We start from the raw sequence: 27,019 nt of genomic DNA on the forward strand, positions 1-27,019 counted from the left end.
TCAATCATCACATATATACCATCAGTTATTCCATTCATTTCTCTCTTCTCTGTATTTATCCCTCCTTTTTTCTGCTTTTTTTCATCTGCTGGCAGGTACTGTAGCTCTCTGCTTATTTATTAGACACCCTGAAAGATGTCTTTCTGCATCCTCTATTGGAAAAAAAAACCCTATCTCTTAGTCCTTTCATACATTCCCACTTTTGCCCATTGTCTTTTCTTCCATCCCTATCAAAACTCCTTGGAGAATATATCTTTCAATTTCCTCCTCAGTTTCACATGCTTGCTTCAATGGAGTTTTCATGTAAGGAGTTTTCATTTTACCAAGATGTCTTAGACACATTATACTCAATCTCCGGGTGGCCAACGCAAACCACATATGCTCAGTGCTACTATTACCTCATTGTGGTCATTAAAGAGAGTATGGGCTGCCTCAGGTTGTGGTAGAGGTCCTGGGGAGGCCATGTGCAAGCCCAGGCTCACATTGCAGTATCCCTCAGTTCAGACATGATCTACCCCCTAAGACACCCATACACAGCTTCCTGCCCTATCAGTAATATATCACAGTCTTGGGTCTGCTTTCCATCCTGCCGGGTCCCACAGGCCTTGGGACTCCTCTCTGCCCTATGATACCTTGATCCACTTACCTCTTCTGAAGAGCTCCTTTTTGAAAGAACCCCCAACTGATGTCATGCGAAGGCTGCATCATGCCTTTCTGGAAGTGGTGCCATTCTTGTGATCTCTGAGAAGGGTAGGATTTTCCAAATGGTGCAAAGTGGTCTCTATAGGAAGCACATGTTGCATTGGCTGGTCACTCTTTTGGAAAAGGAAATCTTCAGAAGAGATAAGTGAAGCAAAGTGTGATGGGGTAGAAAGCAGGCCCAAGTCTCTGGCACCACCAGGCCGGGATGTGAGGAGGAAAATAGGCAGGTGGGGGCAGTTGCTGTGTCCCTGTGGTTGGTTGTAAGGGAAGGTGGACTGCCAGGCACACACATTTTCATCACATGAACATAAGGGCCCTGCAAAGTCCAGACCGAATACAGGTGGTATGTTCCTTTGTTCAGAACCAGACTAATTTCAAGCAGTGGCTGAATAAATGATTCTAAGTCAAAGACTATTGATAGGCTCCTGATCCAGAATGGGATCCTGAGCATCTGCTGTTTTAGAGAGGTGTTGGAAGCAGCCCTTAAAAGATTTGCTAAATTTGCACAATTTCTATTTTATTCTGATATAATATAAGAAGAGTAATACTCAAATGTTCCATAATTTAAGAAAAAACTAAAAACAGTGATTGATCCTTTTCCCTTGTGCTAGTTCCTCCATTTGCCCAAAGCAACTACTTAATAGGCCAAAGAGAACCATACAAAATTCATGTTGAGTATTCCCAGGGGTGGGTGGCTGCCGGGATTACTGCTGGTTCGGTATCTGTGCAATTTTGTGCGTTCACGCTTGTTTTGCTCGCGTGCGAGGCTGACACACAATCCGCACACGTGTTCAGTTGCCCATAAATAGGTATGTGCATGTACAGAACATTTTAAAAAAGGGGGGGAAACATGCCGCGCCGACCGGGGAACCAATTAGTAGGTGTGGCATGCCCGGGTCATTGCTGGTTCCAGTGACCCAGGCCAGCAAATCACTACCGGTTCAGCCAAACTGGTCCGAACCAGTAGGAACCCACCTCTGAGTATTCAATTTGGAAAAACCATAGACAAGTTAAACAAACAAACAAAAACCACCTACCCCCCAGCTTTGTAGTCTTGGTAGGTACGATGGGCAGATGTCTTTAGGAAAAGGGGATCTTGCAGCTAGTGGAAGCAAATAAAGATATGTACAAAGTATCTGTAAGATGGGGGTCTGTGCAAATTAGACTCGGGATTCCCAAACTTTGACACTAGTTGCTAAATTCTGCCTTTGGAGGCCAAATTTCCTCCTGTAGAGGATCCTGGTGGTATCCTTATAGATTCCAGGATCCATTGACAATGAACATTGTATAAACTGCAATGGATTATCACCAATGCTTCTGCAGTTTTGCAATGCATAATTGCTTCATTACATCCATTATTACCAGTGAAACTAACCACATTTCTTTCTCCTTTCTAGACGGGCCCCAAATGGATAATTCCAGCTGTCCCCAGACATGGAATTGGAAGGAGGGAAGTACGGCAACACTTATCTGCTTGGCCTTGGGAAACCCCACACCAACTGTTCAGTGCTGGAAAGATGGGAGACCTTATAACATTGGGGAACCACAGCTAGTCCAGAGAGAGCATGATGGCACATATAAGTGCAATGCTACTAATCAGTATGGTTTTGATGTTAGAGATGTGACCGTACACGTTGAATGTAAGTTAACTCCTTGACCTAAAGAACAAGAATGACCACAGTGTTACTTCTTGTAACTACCAGCCAAATCTGCATTTAACTTTATTTGTCAAGTAGTGAGTCATTAAATAACCCAGTGAAACAAACTTATACAAATTCTGGCCATCACAGCTATAGCCCAGTCAAGAAAAATTCGAAATGGTTCTGGTGCTAAGCCAAGATTCATTGTGAAGAGACTCTGTTTAATAAGGATTTAGAGAGAGGGAGGGACTTGAAGGTAGTCTCCTATGCCAGCATCCTGCTCATTCAATTGCCCTCCAATAATTTGCCATTATCTTTATATCTACTTCTCCAACTTGTATCTTCACCTATTGTTGAATTTCATCTTTAGTCATCTTTAGCTAACATGATTGGGTTAAGCTTTTATATATTCATTTCCATTTTAATACACCTGCTTCAACATCTTCATATAGCAAAGAAATATTTCCTGGAAGGACTAGACATGTTGGGAAATATTTTGCATTAATAAAATTAAACAGTATGAAATTGGGAGACTCAGTAGAGGTTTGGAAGGCAGAGACAGGGATAGGAGAGCGATGACATATTCTTGCTGTATAATTCTTGAAAGAAATGTCTTCCAGGATCAACTACTGGAATTTTTCACAGATATCATTTAGCAAAGTGAAAGTCTTCCCTTTCAATCATCACATATATACCATCAGTTATTCCATTCATTTCTCTCTTCCCTGTATTTATCCCTCCTTTTTTCTGCTTTTTTTCATCTGCTGGCAGGTACTGTAGCTCTCTGCTTATTTATTAGACACCCTGAAACATGTCTTTCTGCATCCTCTATTGGGAAAAAAACCCTATCTCTTAGTCCTTTCATACATTCCCACTTTTGCCCATTGTCTTTTCTTCCATCCCTATCAAAACTCCTTGGAGAATATATCTTTCAATTTCCTCCTCAGTTTCACATGCTTGCTTCAATGGAGTTTTCATGTAAGAAGTTTTCATTCTACCAAGATGTCTTAGACACATTATACTCAATCTCCGGGTGGCCAATGCAAACCAAATATGCTCAGTGCTACTATTACCCCATTTATCTGCTATATTTGTTTCCTTGAATCATCTATATTATTTTCCTAAGTGAGTTCCCTTAGTAATATCCGAACTGATATTGATTTCACACCTATTTGTCTCAGTTTTCTTTCTCTATTATGTGGAATGATTCTATCTCATTCTTTAGGATTCAGTTTCTCTCTCTTTTTTCTTTTACTCTATCTCTTCTGGGTCCTTTTAAGCTTATTTTCAATTTTAAGGTATGCAGGCAAAATCCAGGTGTGTTCCTCTGGCTCTATTCTAGTTGATATAGTATTAGCATCTTCTTCTAAATGCATTTGTAGGGCTGCATAGATTCTTACCATGAGAAAGCAAACATGAACAAGACAGAGACTGCTGTATTTCTTCCTGATCTTTCTTTTCCATTTTCTAAGGGTTATTTTTTTTTTATTTCTAGCTGTTGGCTTCCTCAGTGGTGACTCCAAATTAATGAGTGACTTTCCTTAAAGATCTTCCTCAATAAAACCATCCCCATTTGTAGTGTTAATTTAATCAATGATTGTAGGATCCACTGTTCCCCGCCATCAAGATGGCAAAACAGTCAACCATCTCATGTCTGGATGACTGCAGCAGTATGGATTTCTCTTTATTACCTGATCCATTTCCAGAATTCACACCATTTTGCACATTGTTTAATCTACCTCTAATCCCTACATTGGCTGATGTTTATTCAAGGTACAAGTTTAAATTGAAGGTGTTATACACCTTATACACTGGCCTTATACACACTCAATATTACTTTTCTCCCATCCAGTGCCAGTTCTCTGGAACCAACTTTCATCTGTCTGTTTTTTCAAAATCTCTCTATATAAAAGTGAAATAACACTCACGCAGCATCATAAAATCTCCAGAATCGTAAAGCTACAAACTTGAAATTTGGCACGTATGTTCCTCTTGGCATCTAGATGCCTGCTAAGAAAGGATTTTTCAAAATTACAATCAGATCATTAGTATTTTTTATATTATTATTAACACGCTCTGATGCTAAGGAGTTAGATGTTCTACTCCCCCTCCCCACCTGAAAAGAACTCTGTTCGAACTACCACTTGGGCATTGGCATGGACATGGCCAATGTGTGACTCATCTGGCCTGTGGGCTGGGAGTTGAGACATTCTACTCCCCATCCCAACCTGAAAAATGCTCTGATGCTAAGGAGTTAGACTAAGGGAGAGAAGGGGATAGGAGAGGCCTCTGTGGGGCAAGCCAGACAGAGATAAGGGGAGAAGCCGATTGTAACTACTCATTAATTTTCAAGGTGTAAGTGTCGATTTATCAAGCCCAATCACATAGTTTCATAGTGGAGCATGGGTATCCAGCAAGTTTCAAATATTTTTATCTTAATGAACCTTTGATGTTGGCTTAAGCATTAACTCCTTGTGCAGAATTCTTATTGTGATTCAAATATAAGTCCCCCATGATGGTTTTACATGCTATAGGCCAGGGGTGTCAAATTCAATTTTGTTGAGGGCCACATCAGGATTGTATTTGACCTCGGAGGGCCATGATGAGCGTGGCTAGCTCAAAATCACTCATGACAGGGGCACCTATGGTGGCCCAAGCATTCTTCCAGTGAAAATGGGCTCTTGAGTTCCATTTTCGGCTGTGATGACTTCCTACGACCCTCTCCCAGCAAAAGTGGAGCTCAGGAGGACTGCCAGCGGTCCTCTTGAGCTTCTTTTTCTCAGGCAGAGGCACCAAAGGCTGATCATTTCCTGTTTCCAGTATGGCCTCTTGGGCCACATCTAAGCAGCCCCTGAGACTTGAGTTTGACACTCCTGCTATAGGCCATTATCTTAGAGAGGCCTTATAGTTTGTGTTCTCAGATTGGAATGTACTATATTATTGAATGTACTGTATTATTGTACCAAATTGTTAAAAGTTGTATTTTATTATTATGTACCATGCCTGAAAAATAACTGCTACTATTACTGCCTAGTTGGTAGAACTGTAATGCTATGGACCTATTCAATGCTAAATTTTAATGCATTCATTTTTTCCCCTTTTGCAGCTCCTCAGTCCATTGGCCATATCATTGGCTATATAGTTGCTGTGGTGGCGTTTATTGCTCTTGTGGCTGGTATAGCTTATTGGATAAGCTATAATCAAAATATTGGGATCTACCGACTGCAAGGGAAGCAAACTGCTCAAAACTCAATGGAGCAAAAATGCCTGAATGGCAAAGTAAATGTCTAAGCAGATCTGTGTTTACTACAAACTGAAGAACCACTTGTCCCAATGCCAGCAAGACTGTAGCTGTGTTCAGTGTTCATCACACTACTTAGCTGCAAAGGAAGAGGATGTTAATTACATGCCATCAAGTCATTATTTATTTATATTTATTTATTTAAAACACGTGTAGCTGGCTATCTTTCAATGATCTCCAGGTGGCTCCCAATCAAAGATTAGGGGCCACATTGATAGATTTTCTCCATGATGTGAAAGAAGAGATATGGCAAACTGTTCTTCAGCTCCTGAGCATTGGATGGGCAATGATCCAACTGGCCTTTGTCTTGGGACTTTGGAAGGGTGAATGATGGTGACATCTCTGCTTATGCCTCCTGTTTTTTATTTTATTTTTACTGAAGATCTCCTCTACCATCTAAGTGGTCATTCAGACTTTCCCTTGAAAAGGCAATCAGGAACAAGAGGTGGTCTTAAAAGGCTTTGGGTGACCTCCAGGAGGAGGCATACTGGGAAACCACTCAGAACCACTAGGAAGAGAATGGTTCACACCAGCTTGGGCTTTTCTTGCAATAATGGACAACTCAGTTGTAGAGTTTAAAGCATCAGCCAGATTTCTCCTCTTGCCATTAAATTGAAAATAATACCATAATCATAAGTGGCATAGTAAAATTATTTAATGCTTTGTGCTCTCTGAGCTTGGATGTTTTCTTACAGACATTTCATTACCCAACTGAGTAACATCATCAGTGCTAAAAGGCACTGGAGTTTGCTCTCTGTTTATATATGGGTGGCCTGCCTATCATAATGATGGGAGTGTTTTTGGTAGTTCCTTAATTAGGCTGTTCTTTACTGTTTGTTTGGGTTCATAGTTCCTTTACTGTAATATTGTTTACTGCTTGTTGGTTGGTCTGGTATTAATCCTGGTATTAAGCTCTGCTTATCTGGGTCTTGATTGCTGGTGAGGAGTCTTTTTTTGCTTCCTGTTTAGCTTTTTAATTGTCTCTTTTAAATGAAATATAGATGTTATTTTTCACTCTATGTCCGCTAATGGTGGATTTGTCTGAGTGCCAGACTTCCAGGAATTCTCTAGAATTTTCTGGACTTAGCTTGCTTTAGGATGCTCATAGTTTCCTAGTGGGAACTATAGGTAAGTCTGTCCATGTGTTGTGCAATTAAGGAGTTTTCATTATGTCTTCAGACTGCTAGTCGGCGTGCTCAAAAACTCCTTGCTGTTTTTGCACTTACAAATTTTCACAGCACATGCCAGAAAGTTAGAGCCTTTTTCTATTTTTAAATACTAGTATGTGAATTCATGATTATCAAGATGCCACATTCCATAACTCTAAGTCATATTTCCGAATGCTGGAAAGAAATCTCTGAGGTACAATGAATTCAGGACCAGCCTCTCCCAGTGGTAGTTTCACAACCCAGCAGGTCTTCTAACCTTATCATGTAGCTCTTGGTTTTACACATGTGCTTTATTATTGGGAGAAGAAAATAATGGTATGGAAATAATAAAAATGATTAAAAAGCTAAAGAATAAAGTTAATATATATTTAAAATAGTGCATAATAGAAGGGAAATGTTCCCTGCATGCTATATTAAATGAGTTATGTTCCCAGAAAAATAGGAGAAATGTTAAGGGCAATGTTTCTGCTCTGCTATCAGCAGAAGTTCTGTCGTGATACACATTCTTATACCAGAAATAGTACAACCTAAATAAAGACCATGGGGGAGAAAAAAGATCATTCTGTTTTTTATAACTGAGTAAAAAGGAAAATCAACTCCACACGCCCCCAATCAATAAAACAGGCTGTTCTTCTTAGTCTGCCATTGTCACTTTTTTCCTTCAAAACTTTCCCCAATTCTCTTGGGCTGAGCCATCTAGGCATTTCTGAGTAAGAGCATTTGTAAAAGCCTCAGTGAAAGCATGCAACCGCAAAGGTGCATTCTACCATTGCTTCTTGATTTTGTTGAGGAGATCCTACTCTAAGTCCTACTTTATGGTGACCTGGTAGAAGAAAGTGTCTTGAGGAAGAAGATTTAATTTTTCTATAGTGTATTCTTAAGCACTTGATAGCCTTCTTTGGGGATGCTTTCATTGGCATCCTGGCACTGGCCAGGGGTAGAACAATAGTTCTGAATTGGTTGCCTGCAAGCTGCAGATGAGACTTAGAAGTAAACCCAAAGTATCCGTACGCAACTCATGTTCATTGCTAACTTTCATTAGTTAACAACTTAGTTCATTGCTAAGTTTCATTGAAACTTCAAGCCCTCAAATGACTATGAATGACAAATATGACCACAGAATATCTGTCAACATATGAGTGTTTTACATATAGGTATATAATACCTATTTCAGGAGGGAGGAGATGAAGTCTTTTTGTTTCTATTACTCTGGGACCCAGTCCTAGAAAGAACGAATAATGGACCTTAAGATACAGAAGGCTGAGAACCGCTGATTTTAGAGTTCTTTTGTGAGAAAAAGTAAGTGCAATCACTTGTGTTGAAGGGCTCTCATCGGCAGAAAGAAATGCATTTGTGGCAGAAAAGATATGTGCACGAAAGAATAGATTAATGAAAGTGAGATGCCTTGAAGGACCAGGCAGGAACAGACTGACCTTTTGGCCATTCATTTCCCCTTGGAGAATGAAAGGGACATGATTATATGAGCACATATGTCCAGCCCATAAAAAATGAGTGACTGTCCTTCTTTCCTTCCTTCCTTTTTTACCCTTGAAGTCCTTTAATTATTAAATGCCAGGCCTTGGGAGGGGGAAGGAAGCCACAAGAAAGCAGATGGAGCACACTGGTTCCCAGTGGTAGGCCCAGGAACAGTGTCCAGCATTCCACTTAAAGTCTGTACCTCAGACTGGAGATTGCAGAGTGGAAACATACATTGAACTCTCCCAGCTCCCTCACAAGCTTTTCTCTCAAGAGTGACAAAAGTAAGGTTTTCTAAGAAAACCCCAAATCATGGGTATAAAATAGGTGATACCTGGTTTAATAGTAGTGACTGTGAAAAGGATTTCAAAGTCCTAGTTGGCAATCACTTAAATATGAACCAGTCGTGTGCTGCATCTGCCAAAAACAGTCGATGCAATCCTAGGGTGCATTAACAGAAGGATAGAATCAAGATAATGCAAAGTGTTAGTAACAATTTATAATGGCTTGGTAAGATCACACTTGGAATATTGCCTCAATTCGGATCACCACAATATTAAAAAAAAGGTTGAGACTTTGGAAAGAGTGCAGAGAAGAGCAACAAAGATGATTAGGGGGCTGGAGGCTAAAACATATGAACAACGGTTGCAGGAACTGGGCATAGTAGACTAGAGAAAAGAAGCACTAGGAATGATATGATAGCAATGTTCCCATATTTGAGGGGCTGCCGTAAAGAAGAGAGGATCAACCTATTTTCCAAAGCACCAGTGGGCTGGACAAGAAGCAATGAGTGGGAACGAATTAAGGAGTGATTCAACCTAGAACTGAGGAGAAATTTCCTAACAGTTAGAACAACTAATCAGACTTGCCTCCAGAGGTTGTGGGTGATCCATTACTGGAGGCTTTTAAGAAGAGACTGGACAGCCACTTGTCTGAAATGGTATGGGATCTCCTGCTAGAGCAGAGGGTTGGACTAGAAGGTCACCTCCAAGGTCAACTCCAGCTCTGTTATTCTGTAGGCTTAGACCTTTTCTTATGTACCCTTACCTTATAATCCTGAGAAGAAGAGGAAAATAAACTGGATGTTTGGAAAGAACTACTGCAAGCTTTTTAGCTTCATGAAAAAGAAAAAAAGGCCAAAAAATATTATTTTGGAGACACAACTGGAACATATTGCATTGGTGAACAGAGTAATTATGAGCCTTTGGCCATATAAGGAACAGTGTCATGTTTGCAATGTTAGTTTGTACAAGTGGCCCTTATCAGCTAAATAGAACGTTGGTCTTACCTGAACGTGTCTTTTCTGGGGAAGAGAGGGAGTGGTCACGTGTGGGTATTCTCATAGCCTGATTGGTCCAAAGACTGAGAGCAAACGCTTAAATACTCCTGCCTTCCTTTCCTTCCCAGTTTCCTCGAAGGCGAACAGCAGAACTGGAACAATAAACAACAAACAACACAACCTCCCCCCCCAGGGGGACCCTGGGCTCCCCTTGGCCCTAACAACCAAGAATAGGGCGGGTCGTGACCACTCCCTCTCTTCCCCAGAAAAGACACGTTCAGGTAAGACCAACATTCTTTTTCCAGTGGAAGAGAGGGAGTGGTCACGTGTGGGACATACCAAAGCCCAGTCCCAAGGGAGGGATAATGTAACCACCTACTATGGCCCAAGGGGAGTATCTGCTACCACCCTCTGCAACACCCTTCGACCAAAGGAGGCATCCGCCGAAGCGAACAAATCCAGACGATAATGTCTGATGAAAGGAGTCGGGGACACCCAAGTGGCGGCCCGACAAATGTCTTCGAGGGGGGCCCTAGTGGCCCACGCCACCGTGGTCACGGCACTTCTAGTGGAATGGGCCGTAATACCTGAAGGAGCGGGACGCCACACCGCCCCATACGCTTCCTTGATTGCTTGGCAAAGCCAACGGCCAATGGTGGCTGAGGAGACCCCAGCACCCAAGGTCCTAGGCTGAAAAGAAACAAACAACGCCTCCGACCGACGGAGCTCCGCTGTCCGTTGGAGATAAATGCGTAAGGCCCGACGAACATCCAGACAGTGCCAGAGCCGTTCCCTATCCGAAGACGGCCCTAGACAAAAATCCGGCAGAACAACCTCCTGAGCCCTGTGAAAGGGGGTGTTCACCTTCGGGAGGAATGTGGGGTCAAGCCGAAGAACCACCCTATCTGCATGAAAGTGGCAAAGATCATCTTTGGATGACAAGGCACCCAGCTCCGAGATACGCCGGGCGGAGATAATCGCTACAAGAAAAACCACCTTAGGGGACAAGAACCTGAGATGAACCGACCTGAGCGGCTCGAATGGAGCCCCCGTCAGAGCCCTGAGAACCAGTGGCAGGTCCCACGTGGGAAACCTGTGAACGGGGGGAGGCCGGAGGTTAGCTGCCCCCTTAAGAAACTTCCTGATCAGGGGAACATGAGACAACGAGGTAGACCCCACACCCCCCAGAACCGATGAGAGAGCAGCCACCTGGCGCCGCAAGGTGTTGTGTGACAGTCCGTCTTCCAAGCCCTTCTGCAAGAAGTCTAAAACATTAGGGATGGTGGCCCTAGTCGGAGAAATCTGATGGGGGGTGCACCACCTCACAAACGCTTCCCCGGTCGAATTGTATATCCGGTTCATAGAGGGGCGCCTTGAGGCCTCGATGGTACTGATGACCCCAGAGGATAGATTTGCCGCCCTCAGCAGTCCCCATTCAACAACCATACGGTCAGATGCAGCCACTGGGGCTCTGGATGAACCAGGACCCCTTGGCACAAGAACACCTCCTCCCGTGGAATCCTCCACGGGGGAGCCACCAATAGTTGGGTGAGATCTGCGAACCAAGGTCTCCTGGGCCAAAAGGGGGCCACCACTATGACCAGAGCCTTCTCTGCCACCACCTTCCTGAGAACCCCCGGGATGAGTGGATTCGGGGGAAAGGCGTACAGGAGGCCCGCTGGCCACCTGCTCCTGAGAGCATCTGTCCCCTCCGCCCCCCGAGACTGAAAGCAAGTGAAAACCCGGGGCAAATGTGCGTTCGAAGGAGCCGCGAAGAGATCCACCAGGGGAGTGCCGAATCTCTGACATATCCTCCGGAAGATGTCCGGATGGATCTGCCACTCACCATTGTCCAGAGTAGCTCGACTCAGCCAGTCCGCCTGGTGGTTGGAGAGGCCGGAGATGTGCTCCGAGACTAATGACAGCAGGTGTTTCTCCCCCCAGGCGCCCAGGCGTAGAGCCTCTAGCCAGAGTGCTTGAGACCACGTCCCCCCCTGACGATTGATGTGGGCCTTGGTGGCCACATTGTCCATCAGGAGAAGAACATGCCGGCCCTCCACCAAGGACCGGTAGTGATGGAGGGCGAGCAGGGCCGCCTTCAGTTCTAACCAATTTATATTGTGATGGAGGTCTGTCTGAGTCCACCTGCCCTGAGCCAGGTGGGAGCCCACCAGGGCACCCCACCCGAAGGGGCTCGCGTCTGTGGTGATGGTCACTCTGTCCGGCTCCCAGAAGGAACAGCCCCTCTGGATGGCCAGAGACACCCACCAACGCAAAGATGTTTGAACCCCCGCCGGGAGGCGGAGAGCACGGAGGGAGTTGCTCATCCGCCCCCTCTGGAACGGTATGAGCTCCCACTGTAACGGGCGAAGATGGAGTCTGGCCCATGGAACCATCCCTATGCACGACACCATCTTGCCCAGCAACTGTGATAACATGAGGACAGAAAAGGACCGACTTACCCGGACCTTTTCCACTAACTGGCGCAATCCGTCCTGTCGCTCCTGTGACAGGCTAACAACCCCCTCCATCCAGTCTATCACTTTCCCCAGATGAAGGATGCGAGTGGATGGGGACAGATGGCTCTTGGGGAAATTGACTGAGAACCCCAGATGCTGAAGAGTCCTTATGGTGAGCTGAAGGTCCAAGAGTGCCTGAGGGAGGGACCCTGCCTGAACTAAGACATCGTCCAGGTAACACTGAAGTCTTACCAGAATGGCCCAACGGTGAGCCGCCAGTGCTGCCAGCACCTTCATAAAGGCGCGGGGAGCCGAGGCCAGGCCAAACGGAAGAGCCCTGTACTGGTAATGCTGGTTCCCGTGTAAGAACCGTAAGAACCTGCGGTGAGACGGGAAGATCAGGATGTGGAGGAAGGCCTCCGTGAGATCTACCGATGCCCTGAAGGATAGACTTGAGGGAAGACATTTTGAACCGTCTGTACACCAAGAATCGGTTCAGACGTTTGAGGTCCAGAATCGCTTGCCAACCCCCCGAACTCTTCGGGACCACAAACAGGTTGGAGTAGTGGCCCAGTCCCCTTTCCAACCGCGGAACCAACTCCACCGCCTGAATGTCGAGGAGGTGTTTGATTGCCTGATCCATCAGGTGGCAGGGAGCCGGGCGGGCAGTAGCAAATTAGCCGATCACGCCGCGTGGCCAGTAGCAAATTAACCGATCACGCGGCGTGATCGGCTAATTTGCTACTGCCCGCCCGGCTCCCCGGTTAGATTTTGCTGGGAGGGGGCGGGGGGAAGCTCCTTAGCCTCTGTTTCTTTTTCTGCCTCCTCGCTTCTCGTCCCCGCCCGACTTCAGGATCCTCCCTAATCATTGTGGGTCAAAAAGAAAAAAGGGAAAGGGGCGCTTGTTTTGAAGTGCCCCTTTCCCTTTTTTATTTCTGACCTACACTGATTAAGGAGAATCCTGAAGTCACAAGTCAGGCGGCAATGAACTGCGTTTAGCTGGAGCTGGCTGGAGACCGTGTGTCCACACCAAATACGCGACGCTGGTGCTGCGCGGCAGTTAGAAATTACTGCGCGGCATACTCTAGGCACGTGCGCGGCCATGCAGGCGCGCACCTTAGAGGGAACAGTGTGTAGGAGCCTGGGCTGTTACTCAAGGTAAGAAAGGAAACCTCTGTGTTTCTCCCACTGGTTTGGTGCCTCTCTGAGATTAATCAGATCTATTGATTCTCCCCATCTCACAACAAATCACGCTTCCATCCTGGATTTCTGCACCCCGGGGATGGTGACAGAGGGTGTCGTTGAAGGAACGTGGCTTCATGCCTAGCATTAGTGGCAGTCTGAGGGGTTCAAAAGGCACATTTTCTTTCCATTCCGAAAACTGGCATTCTCTTAGCTATCATGGGACAAAGCACGGAAAGCACGAAAACAAGACAAGAAGGAGCCTGATAAAACATAATTTTAGTGGGAAATGGGAATGAGATTAATGTCCATACTGCACATTCCTTGGAAGTGGCTTGAGCCTTTTTTATATACAAGAGCAAACCATGACCAGATTTGCTGCCATGTCAGGCTAACCCTAGACTATGATTTGAATATGAAGGCTAGCAGGCGGAGATCCAGAGCAGCAATTTTTGATAAGTTAATTTGATCAGAGATGCTATAGATGCTATAGAGCAGAAAAACATTATAAAAGGCATGTTTGGACTCTGCCTATCTGACTTTGATTTGTCAAGCACTTATACATATCAGTATTTAGAAGAGCGTTAAAAGGTAAAAGCAATTTATATCTGTTTCACCTAGGTAGCAAGTCCTTAGAAAAAATAAGAAAAAATAAGGAAAAAAGCATGTATTTTTCTTTCACTATCTCCCTGCCCTAAGTGTAGCTCTACAGTTTAACGTCTATGACAGAAGACCCAAATCTCCTGCCTTCTCTCCCTCTCACCCCCTATAATTTTAAAAATTATATACAGTATATTAATAAATCATTAATATGGGCTACCATATCTAGGCTGCAAAAATCTTGAACAATCACAAGAGGACAGCAAGGACCTACAGAAACCTTAACTCTTTGCTGCCATCCTGTGGTCATCCTGATTTCTGCAGCTCAGATTGCTCTGTTCACATGTCTTTAAAGGGGAAAGGTGACTCCTTTCCTGACACACAAACACCCCATGCAGCAACCGATTTTTAAAAAAGAGAGACAGAGATTTATAAACTGCTACTCTAGAGATTCAAGGATATGGGCCTTAGGTTTTGTAAACTATTGGTACTCTGTTAAGATTCGCCATGGATTGACCCTTCATATATTCTTGCAACTTCGCTAATGTAAATCTATTTTTCAAACTGTTTTCATTTTCTTCACTTAGGAAAAAACTGAGAGAAGTGAGAAATAAATGAAATGCAAGGCAGAAACTCCAGTTCAGAAATAATTCACATGGTCGCACCTGGGATTCTACAGCTTTCACAATTGTTTTCTCCAACACCAAATAATAAACCAGTTATTAATTATGCTGCTCCTTATTTTATTTTATTTTTAAAAGTTACAGTATCATGTGTGAGAATAATCTTAAAAACTTCAAAGCGGGAAGCATTGGCAGACAAATCTGGAAAATGGATGGGAGGCTAAATGCTCATGTCATTGTCAATTCTCTTTTCTGAGTTTATCCTCAATTGCCATTTTGGTGTTTTATATTTTAATAATGTTGTTTTTGTTGTTTCAACATTTTATTAGCTGCCTGGAGTCACATTTGTGAGATAGGCAGTCATATAAATAAATAAAGCTCTAGAAACCTAGAAGCAAGCCCAGGTCATGGTTGTTCCAAAGATGCTTTTTCAGGAGGCAACTGGACTTTGTTTTTTTCTTTGGAAGACATTTCGCTTCTCATTCAAGAAGCTTCTTCAGCTCTGACAGGAGAGTGGGGAATGGAAGGATTTATATTCCTTGCAGACAGCTGGTCATTTGCATTCTTTTAGAGAGTCATTGAGGCCACTTGGAGGTTTACTCTGTGTCCTCACGGTCACCCAAGAAGTGCTCCTAGTTCCTGCATGTGCGATTTCCCCCCCCCCCCCGCTCTGGAAATCCATTCCTACTCCCACACCATTCAAAGGGTATTCATCCCAAATTGTATAGCCAAAAGTCCAGCTGTCTGCAAGGAATGTAAATCCTTCCATTCCCCACTGTCCTGTCAGAGCTGAAGAAGCTTCTTGGATGAGAAATGAAATGTCTTCAAAAGAAAAAATCAAGAAAATCCAGTTCCCTCCTGAAAGATCATCTTTGGGACAACATAGAAAGTAGTTTTTATGGTGACTGGAAGGATTGCTGAAGCTGCTGCTGCTGCTGCTGGACATTTTGATCACCTGCTCCACCAGTAAAAAAAAAAAAAAAAAAAAGCAGACACTAGGCATCAAATCACTGGGCTAAGTGCATAGTGGTACAATCTTCTCATGCTTTAAAACTGCCTTGAAACAGGGATTAGCTCCTCCCCAAGAGAGAGGAAGGAGATGGAGGGAGGGAGAGAGAGGGAGGGAGGGAGGGAGGGAGGGAGAGAGAGAGAGAGAGAGAGAGAGAGAGAGAGAGAGAGAGAGAGAGAGAGAGAGAGAGAATAGGGACAATCACCCAATTTGCAAGAGGAATGAAATGTCCATTGTATTGTACAACTTTGCCCTTTCTGTACACGGTTGTGACATTACATATGTGTGCATAAGCTTCCATCACAACATCATTCTAAACTTATAGTTTACTTTTTCTTGGAAGTCCATGAGGGAAATGGTGTCCACTATATTTATAGGGGAAGCATATCAGCAGTTGACACCCTTGCAGTTAAGCAAGTCTTGCCTGAGAAAGAAGCAAGTATATTTTTGGTGCCAGTTCTTGGTAGTGCAAATTCCTACTTTGCCACATTTTTTCCTGCTGCTCCTGCTGCTCATAAGTGGCAGGAAAAGGGAAGTCGGCCTGCTGTGCGTCTCCAGTTCTGAGAAATTTGGGGAAGCCGACAGCAAAAGACTTACCTCCAATCTTCTCTCTTCCCGTGAACTCTCATTTCAAAGACCACTTCCCCTCCTACCACCCATGAGTCAAAGAAATGGGAGAGGTGGCTTTTTGGCACAGACAGCTTTCAAAATCAGAGGCCAGCAAGAAGTAGGTAGTGGGAGGGGGCAAGGTTGGAGGCCTGGCCACTATAGCCTCAGGTAGCCAATGGGAGAAGGGTGAGGCCTTACCCCAAATTTTCTATGAAACAATTCACTACAGACTTCTCAATCCAGCAAGACAGACTGGGTGGGGGGAAATCTTCTGCAATGGAGCAAGAAGCTACAGGCTCAGGCTGCCTGGTTAATGGACCAGGTGTTCTGTCCCGTGATTCCAATGAATATGCAGACCCAGGCATTGCTGTCTGCCACGACTAATTACATAGATAAAGCCAACCCTTGGCTAGGAGCCTAGAAAGTTATCTTCAATAACCCAAGATTAAAACTTACAGAATGCTTCCGCAACGGCTTGTATAATGGACTGTTGTTTCCTGCAAAGATTCCCCTCCCATCGCTCCACCTATAAACTCTTTGGGAGGCTGTCCTTAACCAGCTGTCCTTACTTTCTTCTATGACGTCTTCTCCACAGCTGTTCCTTTCTCTTATCAATTCTATGCATAGCACATCAAGGACAACCTGCCCTGTTCCTCCTCACTGCTCCCTGACTCAGATGACACCTGGTGGACAACAGGATTCTCTAGTTCCTGCTCTGACTCCAAACACCCTCCAGAGTCTTCCTCATCCTCCAGAGCAGTCCCATAATGGTCATAATGGTCTGAGCTGTCCACCAACAGCTCAGCCCGCCACTGCTGGGCCACAACACCAGGGTTGGGTTGAGGAGGTGGCTATGCATTCAGCAAATATTTGGTGGAAAGCCTTTATGCTGGGTCAAACAGGAAGTGGTGGTGAATCAGGATAAGATTTATGGAAAGTTGTATCACCAACTCAGAAATGAAGGAGGGCCTGAAATGTAAAACTTTCGTTTTTCTTAGGATCAACTCATTTTGACAGTAAGTGCACAGACCCAATTGCCAGGTTTTAAGGCAATCTACAGATACCTCCCATCTCTCTTTTGCAGGTAAAAAATCTGGGTGATCTCTGGAATTCCTTCTTAGGAAAAGGGCTTGGAGCTCGGGGCTCGAGCCGAGCACAGTTCGTCCATCTTCGTGGGGCTGATTATCGCTCTGAAAGCCCGCCTCCCGGTTTTTCATTAACTTTCAATATTAATGTTTAATCCATCCTTGACTTTTTATAATACACACACACACACACACACACACACACACACACACACGTGGGAGTGTAGGTGTGGGTGTTTAAACGTTTTTACTTGTATACCGCTCTAGAGTCTAAATCAGGGGTCTCCAACCTTGGCAACTTTAAGACTTGTGGACTTCAACTCTCAGAGTTCTGGAAGTTGAAGTCCACAAGTCTTAAAGTTGCCAAGGTTGGAGACCCCTGGTCTAAATAAACACACAAGCAAATAAACTCCGGTCTTTAAGTCATCCGTGTTGATGGTCCTGACGGGGGCGGAGAAGTGCCGCGCGGGAGCGTGTCATAAGGGCTGGAACTTTCTCCAGCCGCACGCGGAGGGTGAGGTGCTTGGGGCGAAATAAAAGATCGGTGAGGGATTTTCCGTGACCTCCTGCCTGGGGAAAGGGGGCGTTTCCCGGAACATTTATAAAAAGAGGAGCAAGGCTTCTAGTCGGGCAAAAAGGACTCAGGCGCCGGACTGTGTGTGGATCTAAGCGGCAGCAACCAGGGTTCCAAATTGCTCCATTTCAATTTCCACTTGGCTACATTCGGACCGCCTCCCGAGCAGAAGCCTTTCTCTGGGTTCGAGTTTCGCCTCGATCAGCATGCAGCGGTCTTTCGTCTTTTTCCTCGCTGCTTTGGGCTCCTGGGCTTTTGAAAAAGGTAGGGTGTTTTTCCCCCCACAATATCTTCTTCCTCAACCCTAACAGAGTGACTTGAATAAACAAATTAAAACCGTATGGCCTGCTTCCACATTCATTAATGCCTGTAATTTATATGTTTATATTTATGTGGCTGCACATGGTACCAAAGTGATTCTGGATGATGAATAGACTTAATACTTTAAAATTAAATCTCATTGCTCACCATCAGTGACTGGAACACTAAGACATTGTGCTATGCGACATATGCGGATTCCCCGACAAAAACTGCAAAAGCAAACATTACTCTTTACAGTAAGTTCACATGATGATTGTAATAACAAATGAAAAATATTGGGCATCTAAAGTACCCTCAGTTATAATTCAACAGAAAGCCACAAGTCACTTAGTCCGGTAGAATCAAACCTTAGTTGTTGTTGATTTTTAGTGGTCAAATAACTGAGTAACAGAACAAAAGCAATTAACACAGTTTTATTGAATAATTTGGGATACTTATGCAGGAGAGTTTTGTTCTGCACCAGTTGCAGTCGATTTATTTCCTTTATCAAAATTATATAGCTGACCATATCACTAAAAGTGGGAGCAGTATACAAGAAAGTTAAAACAGTGAAGAAATACATGAAGCTGCTATGCAGGGCAGCAGGAGGGGCACACCATGGCAAGCCAGCCACAAGGGGAGGCTTTTTTTTTTTAAACAAAGTTTTATTGGTGTTTTTTTTTTTAAAGTAATAAGGAAAAGGGTATTGGAGGAGGTTACAAATTTTGACAGTTACAATGTGTGAAGGGTATCCCCGCCCCCCCGTACTCATAGTATTCATTTAAACAAATAATTCAATATTACATAGTGGTAATTTGTCAGCACATAATTTCATATAAAAGTTTCAATCAATTTGTATAAAGCCGATTTCCTTATTCATTTTTGTGATCTGAGTTTTCTTGGTATTGCCCCTTCTCCCCCCGGCCGCAGAGCTCCGGCCGCTCCCGTGTTTTGTATGTCGGGTGTAAGATCATCAGGTATATCTAGGAGTGCTTTATTTTTTTCCATAAAGGCCTCTGCCTCTATGGTTGTGTTGATTCTAACTCTAGTATCCTCCCAGAAAATTAACATACCTTTAGGCATCAACCATCTAAACCACACCCCTTTCTGGTAAAGCTTCTTTGCTAATTGCGAATAATTTTTTCTTTTCTCTCTGACTTTCTTCGGCTCTTCGGCTTTGAAACGGAGATGAGCACCGCCCCTTAGAGTCAGGAATGACTAGCACATATGTTCGAGGGGAATCTTTACCCTTACCTTTATTTATTTAAAGAGGTCCACATGTCTTAACCAAATAGAGAATGCAGAATTTAAAAGAAACAGCTACTCTCATCCATTTAACTTCTTTGGAACATCTGGTATCCAGTCATTTCAATTATGCTACATCTAAAACAGGGAAGTTTTTCTTACAAGACCTCTGAGATGAATGTGGACTGAAAGGGAGTGTGGAGGTGAAAGTCCTTCACTAAACTTCTATGGTTGTAGATGGACTTTGGGCTCCTTTATCCTTAATGACTTCATATCTAGGACAGGAGGGGGAGAGAGATAGCCTTTAGCCAGCATTTGTTTTAACTGTTTTTATTAATCATTTTATAACCATCTAAGTGCATTATCACTGCTCTGCTCTATTCCCTCACAGCTTTACCAAAGCCCACCTTGCAAATTGGCAGTTCAGAAGCTGTCGCCGGTCAAACAGTGAACATCACATGTAGCGCTGATGGCAGTGCTTCCCCTGGTTTTAAAATGCAGATCAGGGATGCTGCCAAAATATTAGCATCCGGCAACGTAGATTTCCTGCAGCATGCAGTGATCGCTCGGCAAGAGGATAATGAGCAGGAATTCATCTGCCAAGTAACCCTGACCGTTGATGGGCACACCAAGGAAAGAAGCATGTCTCAGAAACTTACCGTCTTCTGTGAGTTGGAAAAAAAAATACACCTCGTGTTCTATTCCTAGAAATTCAGTAATCTCTGAATCTGAATCTTTACTTCAAATAGTCTGGTAGCACATTTTACAGCTAGGATGAACTTTGGAAATCGGGGACCATTGCATAGCGTTATGTAATGCCAGGCCTCTGCACCCCAGAAGGGAGAATAGGAGGATCATACGAGTAGATGCTTCCATCACTCAGTGGTTCCTTTCGTATAGGAACTCACCTAGCGTCCAAGAACATAGTGGTGTACTTAGAAGTTGTTGTTGTTTATTTGTTAAATTTATATCGCCACATATCTTAATTCTATGACTCTGGGTGGCTATATAGATTTAACAAATACACACCCACAAAATATAACTAAGTAATAAAAACTACAAGAGAAATCATTAAAAACAATGAAAATACATTAAAAATACACGGGAGAGCACACTCCATTTCCCTAACAATACAGTTACTTCAGTAGCTCCATATCCCTGTTCCCAGATCCCCAGGCCAAGTGGAAGAGCCATGTCTTCAGGGGGGATGATGTTTCAAAGCAAATGGACCTCCCAGCTAATTTATGAAGATGCAAATATATTGTTCCAATTAGAGTTAAAGAAGATGTATATTAGTTAGTTGGTTGAGTTATTCCCATGAACTAGGTTGGAAACGCAATGCAAGGCTGGCTAACAAAGGAGCAAATAGATTAGTAGGTTTGATGTGGTTAGGAGGATTAATCTCTGACATCCAAAGCAATATGTCCCATTGTGGTACTATTTATGTTTTTAAACAACATCAGTAATATATTTTCTGATTTTGCTCAGTACTCTTGGAGGTCCATATACCCCTTTATGTTCCCAACTGGTTATTTAAATCTATTCAGGTTGTGTGAAAGAGGAGTTACTTGCTTCTGTGATGTGTATACCATTTTATTTATTTTATTTTTATTTGTTTCAATTTATCAGTCGCCCCCTCTCCGCAAAGGGACTCAGGGCGACGTATAATTAAATCAAAAATACAAGTGTGGCATGGAGGAGGTGGTATCAATATTTAACAGTCAAATACAAGTGAGAGCCACTAGGTTAAAATAAATAGCAATAAATTAAAACAGTTAAGACAATTTAAAAACCCCAAAATTTACGTTTAAAGTATTAAAATATTAAAATTACCAGGCTGGAGATGTGGTATACTTTGACTTCCTTGATGCATGGGGTCTTATATTTGCACAAAATGAATCCCCTCGTACCAGGAATACAGGTAGTTCTTGACCTAACAGCCAAAATGTAGCCCTGAATTATGGGCATGGGTTGTTGTGGTCATTAAGAGAGGCACCCATGTACCGCCTTGCTCAGTGACCACATTCCTGGCTTTTCCCATTGTGGTCATTAAAGAGAGTATGGGCTGCCTCAGGTTGTGGTAGAGTCCCTAGGGAGGCCCTGTGCAAGCCCAGGCCCACATTGCAGTATCCCTCAGTTCAGATATGATCTACCCCCTAAGACACCCATACACAGCTTCCTGCCCTATCAGTAATATATCACAGTCTTGGATCTGCTTTCCATCCTGCCGGGTCCCACAGGCCTTGGGACTCCTCTCTGCCCTATGATACCTTGATCCACTTACCTCTTCTGAAGAGCTCCTTTTTGAAAGAACCCCCAACTGATGTCATGCGAAGGCTGCATCATGCCTTTCTGGAAGTGGTGCCATTCTTGTGATCTCTGAGAAGGGTATGATTTTCCAAATGCTGCAAGGTGGTCTCTATAGGAAGCACATGTTGCATTGGCTGGTCACTCTTTTGGAAAAGGAAATCTTCAGAAGAGATAAGTGAAGCAAAGTGTGATGGGGTAGAAAGCAGGCCCAAGTCTCTGGCACCACCAGGCCGGGATGTGAGGAGGAAAATAGGCAGGTGGGGGCAGTTGCTGTGTCCCTGTGGTTGGTTGTAAGGGAAGGTGGACTGCCAGGCACACACATTTTCATCACATGAACATAAGGGCCCTGCAAAGTCCAGACCGAATACAGGTCGTATCTTCCTTTGTTCAGAACCATCCTAATTTCAAGCAGTGGCTGAATAAATGATTCTAAGTCAAAGACTATTGATAGGCTCTTGATCCAGAATGGGATCCTGAGCATCTGCTGTTTTAGAGAGGTGTTGGAAGCAGCCCTTAAAAGATTTGATAAATTTGCACAATTTCTATTTTATTCTGATATAATATAAGAAGAGTGATGCTCAAATGTTCCATAATTTAAGAAAAAACTAAAAACAGTGATTGATCCTTTTCCCTTGTGCTAGTTCCTCCATTTGCCCAAAGCAACTACTTAATAGGCCAAAGAGAACCATACAAAATTCAGGTTGAGTATTCCCAGGGGTGGGTGGCTGCCGGCATTACTGCTGGTTCGGTATGTGTGCAATTTTGTGCTTTCACACTTGTTTTGCTCGCGTGCGGGGTTGACACACAATCCACACACGTGTTCAGTTGCCCATAAATAGTTATGTGCATGTACATAACATTTTAAAAAAGGGGGGGAAACATGCCGCGCCGACCGGGGAACCGATTAGTAGGTGTGGCATGCCCGGGTCATTGCTGGTTCCAGTGACCCAGGCCGGCAAATCACTACCGGTTCAGCCGAACTGGTCCGAACCAGTAGGAACCCACCTCTGAGTATTCAATTTGGAAAAACCATAGACGAGTTAAACAAACAAACAAAAACCACCTACCCCCCAGCTTTGTAGTCTTGGTAGGTACGATGGGCAGATGTCTTTAGGAAAAGGGGATCCTGCATATAGCGGAAGCAAATAAAGATATGTACAAAGTATCTGTAAGATGGGGGTCTGTGCAAATTAGACTCGGGATTCCCAAACTTTGACACTAGTTGCAAAATTCTGCCTTTGGAGGCCAAATTTCCTCCTGTAGAGGATCCTGGTGGTATCCTTATAGATTCCAGGATCCATTGACAATGAACATTGTATAAACTGCAATGGATTATCATCAATGCTTCTGCAGTTTTGCAATGCATAATTGCTTCATTACATCCATTATTACCAGTGAAAGTAACCACATTTCTTTCTCCTTTCTAGACGGGCCCCAAATGGATAATTCCAGCTGTCCCCAGACATGGAATTGGAAGGAGGGAAGTACGGCAACACTTATCTGCTCGGCCTTGGGAAACCCCACACCAACTGTTCAGTGCTGGAAAGATGGGAGACCTTATAACATTGGGGAACCACAGCTAGTCCAGAGAGAGCATGATGGCACATATAAGTGCAATGCTACTAATCAGTATGGTTTTGATGTTAGAGATGTGACCGTACACGTTGAATGTAAGTTAACTCCTTGACCTAAAGAACAAGAATGACCACAGTGTTACGTCTTGTAACTACCAGCCAAATCTGCATTTAACTTTATTTGTCAAGTAGTGAGTCATTAAATAACCCAGTGAAACAAACTTATACAAATTCTGGCCATCACAGCTATAGCCCAGTCAAGAAAAATTTGAAATGGTTCTGGTGATAAGCCAAGATTCATTGTGAAGAGACTCTGTTTAAGAAGGGTTTAGAGAGAGGGAGGGACTTGAAGGTAGTCTCCTATGCCAGCATCCTGCTCATTCAATTGCCCTCCAATAATTTGCCATTATCTTTATATCTACTTCTCCAACTTGTATCTTCACCTATGGTTGAATTTCATCTTTAGTCATCTTTAGCTAACATGATTGGGTTAAGCTCTTATATATTCATTTCCATTTTAATACACCTGCTTCAACATCTTCATATAGCAAAGAAATATTTCCTGGAAGGACTAGACATGTTGGGAAATATTTTGCATTAATAAAATTAAACAGTATGAAATTGGGAGACTCAGTAGAGGTTTGGAAGGCAGAGGCAGGGATAGGAGAGCGATGACATACTCTTGCTGTATAATTCTTGAAAGAAATGTCTTCCAGGATCAACTACTGGAATTTTTCACAGATATCATTTAGCAAAGTGAAAGTCTTCCCTTTCAATCATCACATATACCATCAGTTATTCCATTCATTTCTCTCTTCCCTGTATTTATCCCTCCTTTTTTCTGCTTTTTTTCATCTGCTGGCAGGACTGTAGCTCTCTGCTTATTTATTAGACACCCTGAAACATGTCTTTCTGCATCCTCTATTGGGGAAAAAAACCCTATCTCTTAGTCCTTTCATACATTCCCACTTTTGCCCATTGTCTTTTCTTCCATCCCTATCAAAACTCCTTGGAGAATATATCTTTCAATTTCCTCCTCAGTTTCACATGCTTGCTTCAATGGAGTTTTCATGTAAGAAGTTTTCATTCTACCAAGATGTCTTAGACACATTATACTCAATCTCCGGGTGGCCAATGCAAAGCACATATGCTCAGTGCTACTATTACCCCATTTATCTGCTATATTTGTTTCCTTGAATCATCTATATTATTTTCCTAAGTGAGTTCCCTTAGTAATATCCGAACTGATATTGATTTCACACCTATTTGTCTCAGTTTTCTTTCTCTATTATGTGGAATGATTCTATCTCATTCTTTAGGATTCAGTTTCTCTCTTTTTTTTTTACTCTATCTCTTCTGGGTCCTTTTAAGCTTATTTTCAATTTTAAGATATGCAGGCAAAATCCAGGTGTGTTCCTCTGGCTCTATTCCAGATGATATAGTATTAGCATCTTCTTCTAAATGCATTTGTAGGGCTGCATAGATTCATACCATGAGAAAGCAAACATGAAAAAGACAGACTGCTGTATTTCTTCCTGATCTTTCTTTTCCATTTTCTAAGGGTTATTTTTTTTTATTTAATCTATCTCTAATCCCTACATTGGCTGGTGTTTATTCACGGTACAAGTTTAAATTGAAGGTGTTAACTCCTCTGGCCTTATACACACTCAATATTACTTTTCTCCCATCCAGTGCCAGTTCTCTGGAACCAACTTTCATCTGTCTATTTTTTCAAAATCTCTCTATATAAAAGTGAAATAACACTCATGCAGCATCATAAAATCTCCAGAATCGTAAAGCTACAAACTTGAAATTTGGCACACATGTTCCTCTTGGCTTCTAGATGCCTGCTAAGAAAGGATTTTTCAAAATGACAATCAGATCATTAGTATTTTTTATATTATTATTAACACGCTCTGATGCTAAGGAGTTAGATGCTCTACTCCCTCTCCCCACCTGAAAAGAACTCTGTTCGAACTACCACTTGGGCATGGACATGGACATGGCCAATGTGTGACTCATCTGGCCTGTGGGCTGGGAGTTGAGACATTCTACTCCCCATCCCAACCTGAAAAATGCTCTGATGCTAAGGAGTTAGACTAAGGGAGAGAAGGGGATAGGAGAGGCCTCTGTAGGGCAAGCCAGACAGAGATAAGGGGAGAAGCCAATTGTAACTACTCATTAATTTTCAAGGTGTAAGTGTCGATTTATCAAGCCCAATCACATAGTTTCATAGTGGAGCATGGGTATCCAGCAAGTTTCAAATATTTTCATCTTAATGAACCTTTGATGTTGGCTTAAGCATCAACTCCTTGTGCAGAATTCTTATTGTGATTCAAATATAAGTCCCCCATGATGGTTTTACATGGGCTCTTGAGTTCCATTTTCGGCTGTGATGACTTCCTACGACCCTCTCCCAGCAAAAGTGGAGCTCAGGAGGACTGCCAGCAGTCCTCTTGAGCTTCTTTTTCTCAGGCAGAGGCACCAAAGGCTGATCATTTCCTGTTTCCAATGTTGCCCCTTGGGCCACATCTAAGCAGCCCCCGAGACTTGAGTTTGACACTCCTGCTATAGGCCATTATCTTAGAGAGGCCTTATAGTTTGTGTTCTCAGATTGGAATGTACTATATTATTGAATGTACTGTATTATTGTACCAAATTGTTAAAAAGTTGTATTTTATTATTATGTACCATGCCTGAAAAATAACTGCTACTATTACTGCCTAGTTGGTAGAACTGTAATGCTATGGACCTATTCAATGCTAAATTTTAATGCATTCATTTTTTCCCCTTTTGCAGCTCCTCAGTCCATTGGCCATATCATTGGCTATATAGTTGCTGTGGTGGCGTTTATTGCTCTTGTGGCTGGTATAGCTTATTGGATAAGCTATAATCAAAATATTGGGATCTACCGACTGCAAGAGAAGCAAACTGCTCAAAACTCAATGGAGCTAAGATGCCTGAATGGCAAAGTAAATGTCTAAGCAGATCTGTGTTTACTACAAACTGAAGAACCACTTGTCCCAATGCCAGCAAGACTGTAGCTGTGTTCAGTGTTCATCACTCTACTTAGCTGCAAAGGAAGAGGATATTAATTACATGCCATCAAGTCATTATTTATTTATATTTATTTATTTAAAACACGTGTAGCTGGCTATCTTTCAACGATCTCCAGGTGGCTCCCAATCAAAGATTAGTGGCCACATTGATAGATTTTCTCCATGATGTGAAAGAAGAGATATGGCAAACTGTTCTTCAGCTCCTGAGCATTGGATGGGCAATGATCCAACTGGCCTTTGTCTTGGGACTTTGGAAGGGCGAATGATGGTGACATCTCTGCTTATGCCTCCTGGTTTTTATTTTATTTTTACTGAAGATCTCCTCTTACCATCTAAGTGGTCATTCAGACTTTCCCTTGAAAAGGCAATCAGGAACAAGAGGTGGTCTTAAAAGGCTTTGGGTGACCTCCAGGAGGAGGCATACTGGGAAACCACTCAGAACCACTAGGAAGAGAATGGTTGACACCAGCTTGGGCTTTTCTTGCAATAATGGACAACTCAGTTGTAGAGTTTAAAGCATCAGCCAGATTTCTCCTCTTGCCATTAAATTGAAAATAATACCATAATCATAAGTGGCATAGTAAAATTATTTAGTGCTTTGTGCTCTCTGAGCTTGGATGTTTTCTTACAGACATTTCATTACCCAACTGAGTAACATCATCAGTGCTAAAAGGCACTGGAGTTTGCTCTCTGTTTATATATGGGTGGCCTGCCTATCATAATGATGGGAGTGTTTTTGGTAGTTCCTTAATTAGGCTGTTCTTTACTGTTTGTTTGGGTTCATAGTTCCTTCACTGTAATATTGTTTACTGCTTGTTGGTTG

The 27,019-nt window shown here is 43.1% G+C and overlaps 1 protein-coding gene across 3 annotated transcripts in view; it reads left to right on the plus strand.

The window, feature by feature from the left end:
- Positions 1 to 26,485, plus strand: part of LOC309402009 (intercellular adhesion molecule 3-like) — a 64,906-nt gene extending 38,421 nt beyond the window's left edge. For 2 of the 3 annotated variants that reach the window (XM_081971464.1, XM_081971465.1), the window contains exons 7-8: positions 2,100 to 2,342; positions 5,449 to 6,273. In XM_081971464.1, the coding sequence (XP_081827590.1) occupies positions 2,100 to 2,342; positions 5,449 to 5,633 (428 nt within the window). In that variant the 3' untranslated portion in view covers positions 5,634 to 6,273. Of the gene's footprint in view, positions 1 to 2,099; positions 2,343 to 5,448; positions 6,274 to 19,644; positions 19,921 to 22,990; positions 23,234 to 25,936 lie in introns of those variants that run through there. The other variant, XM_081971467.1, reaches the window with a different exon arrangement.
- Positions 26,486 to 27,019: the final 534 nt, after the last annotated feature.

The sequence above is a fragment of the Natrix helvetica genome (genome assembly GCF_964273705.1).
Source record: "Natrix helvetica genome assembly, chromosome: 1".
NCBI lineage: Eukaryota > Metazoa > Chordata > Lepidosauria > Squamata > Natricidae > Natrix > Natrix helvetica.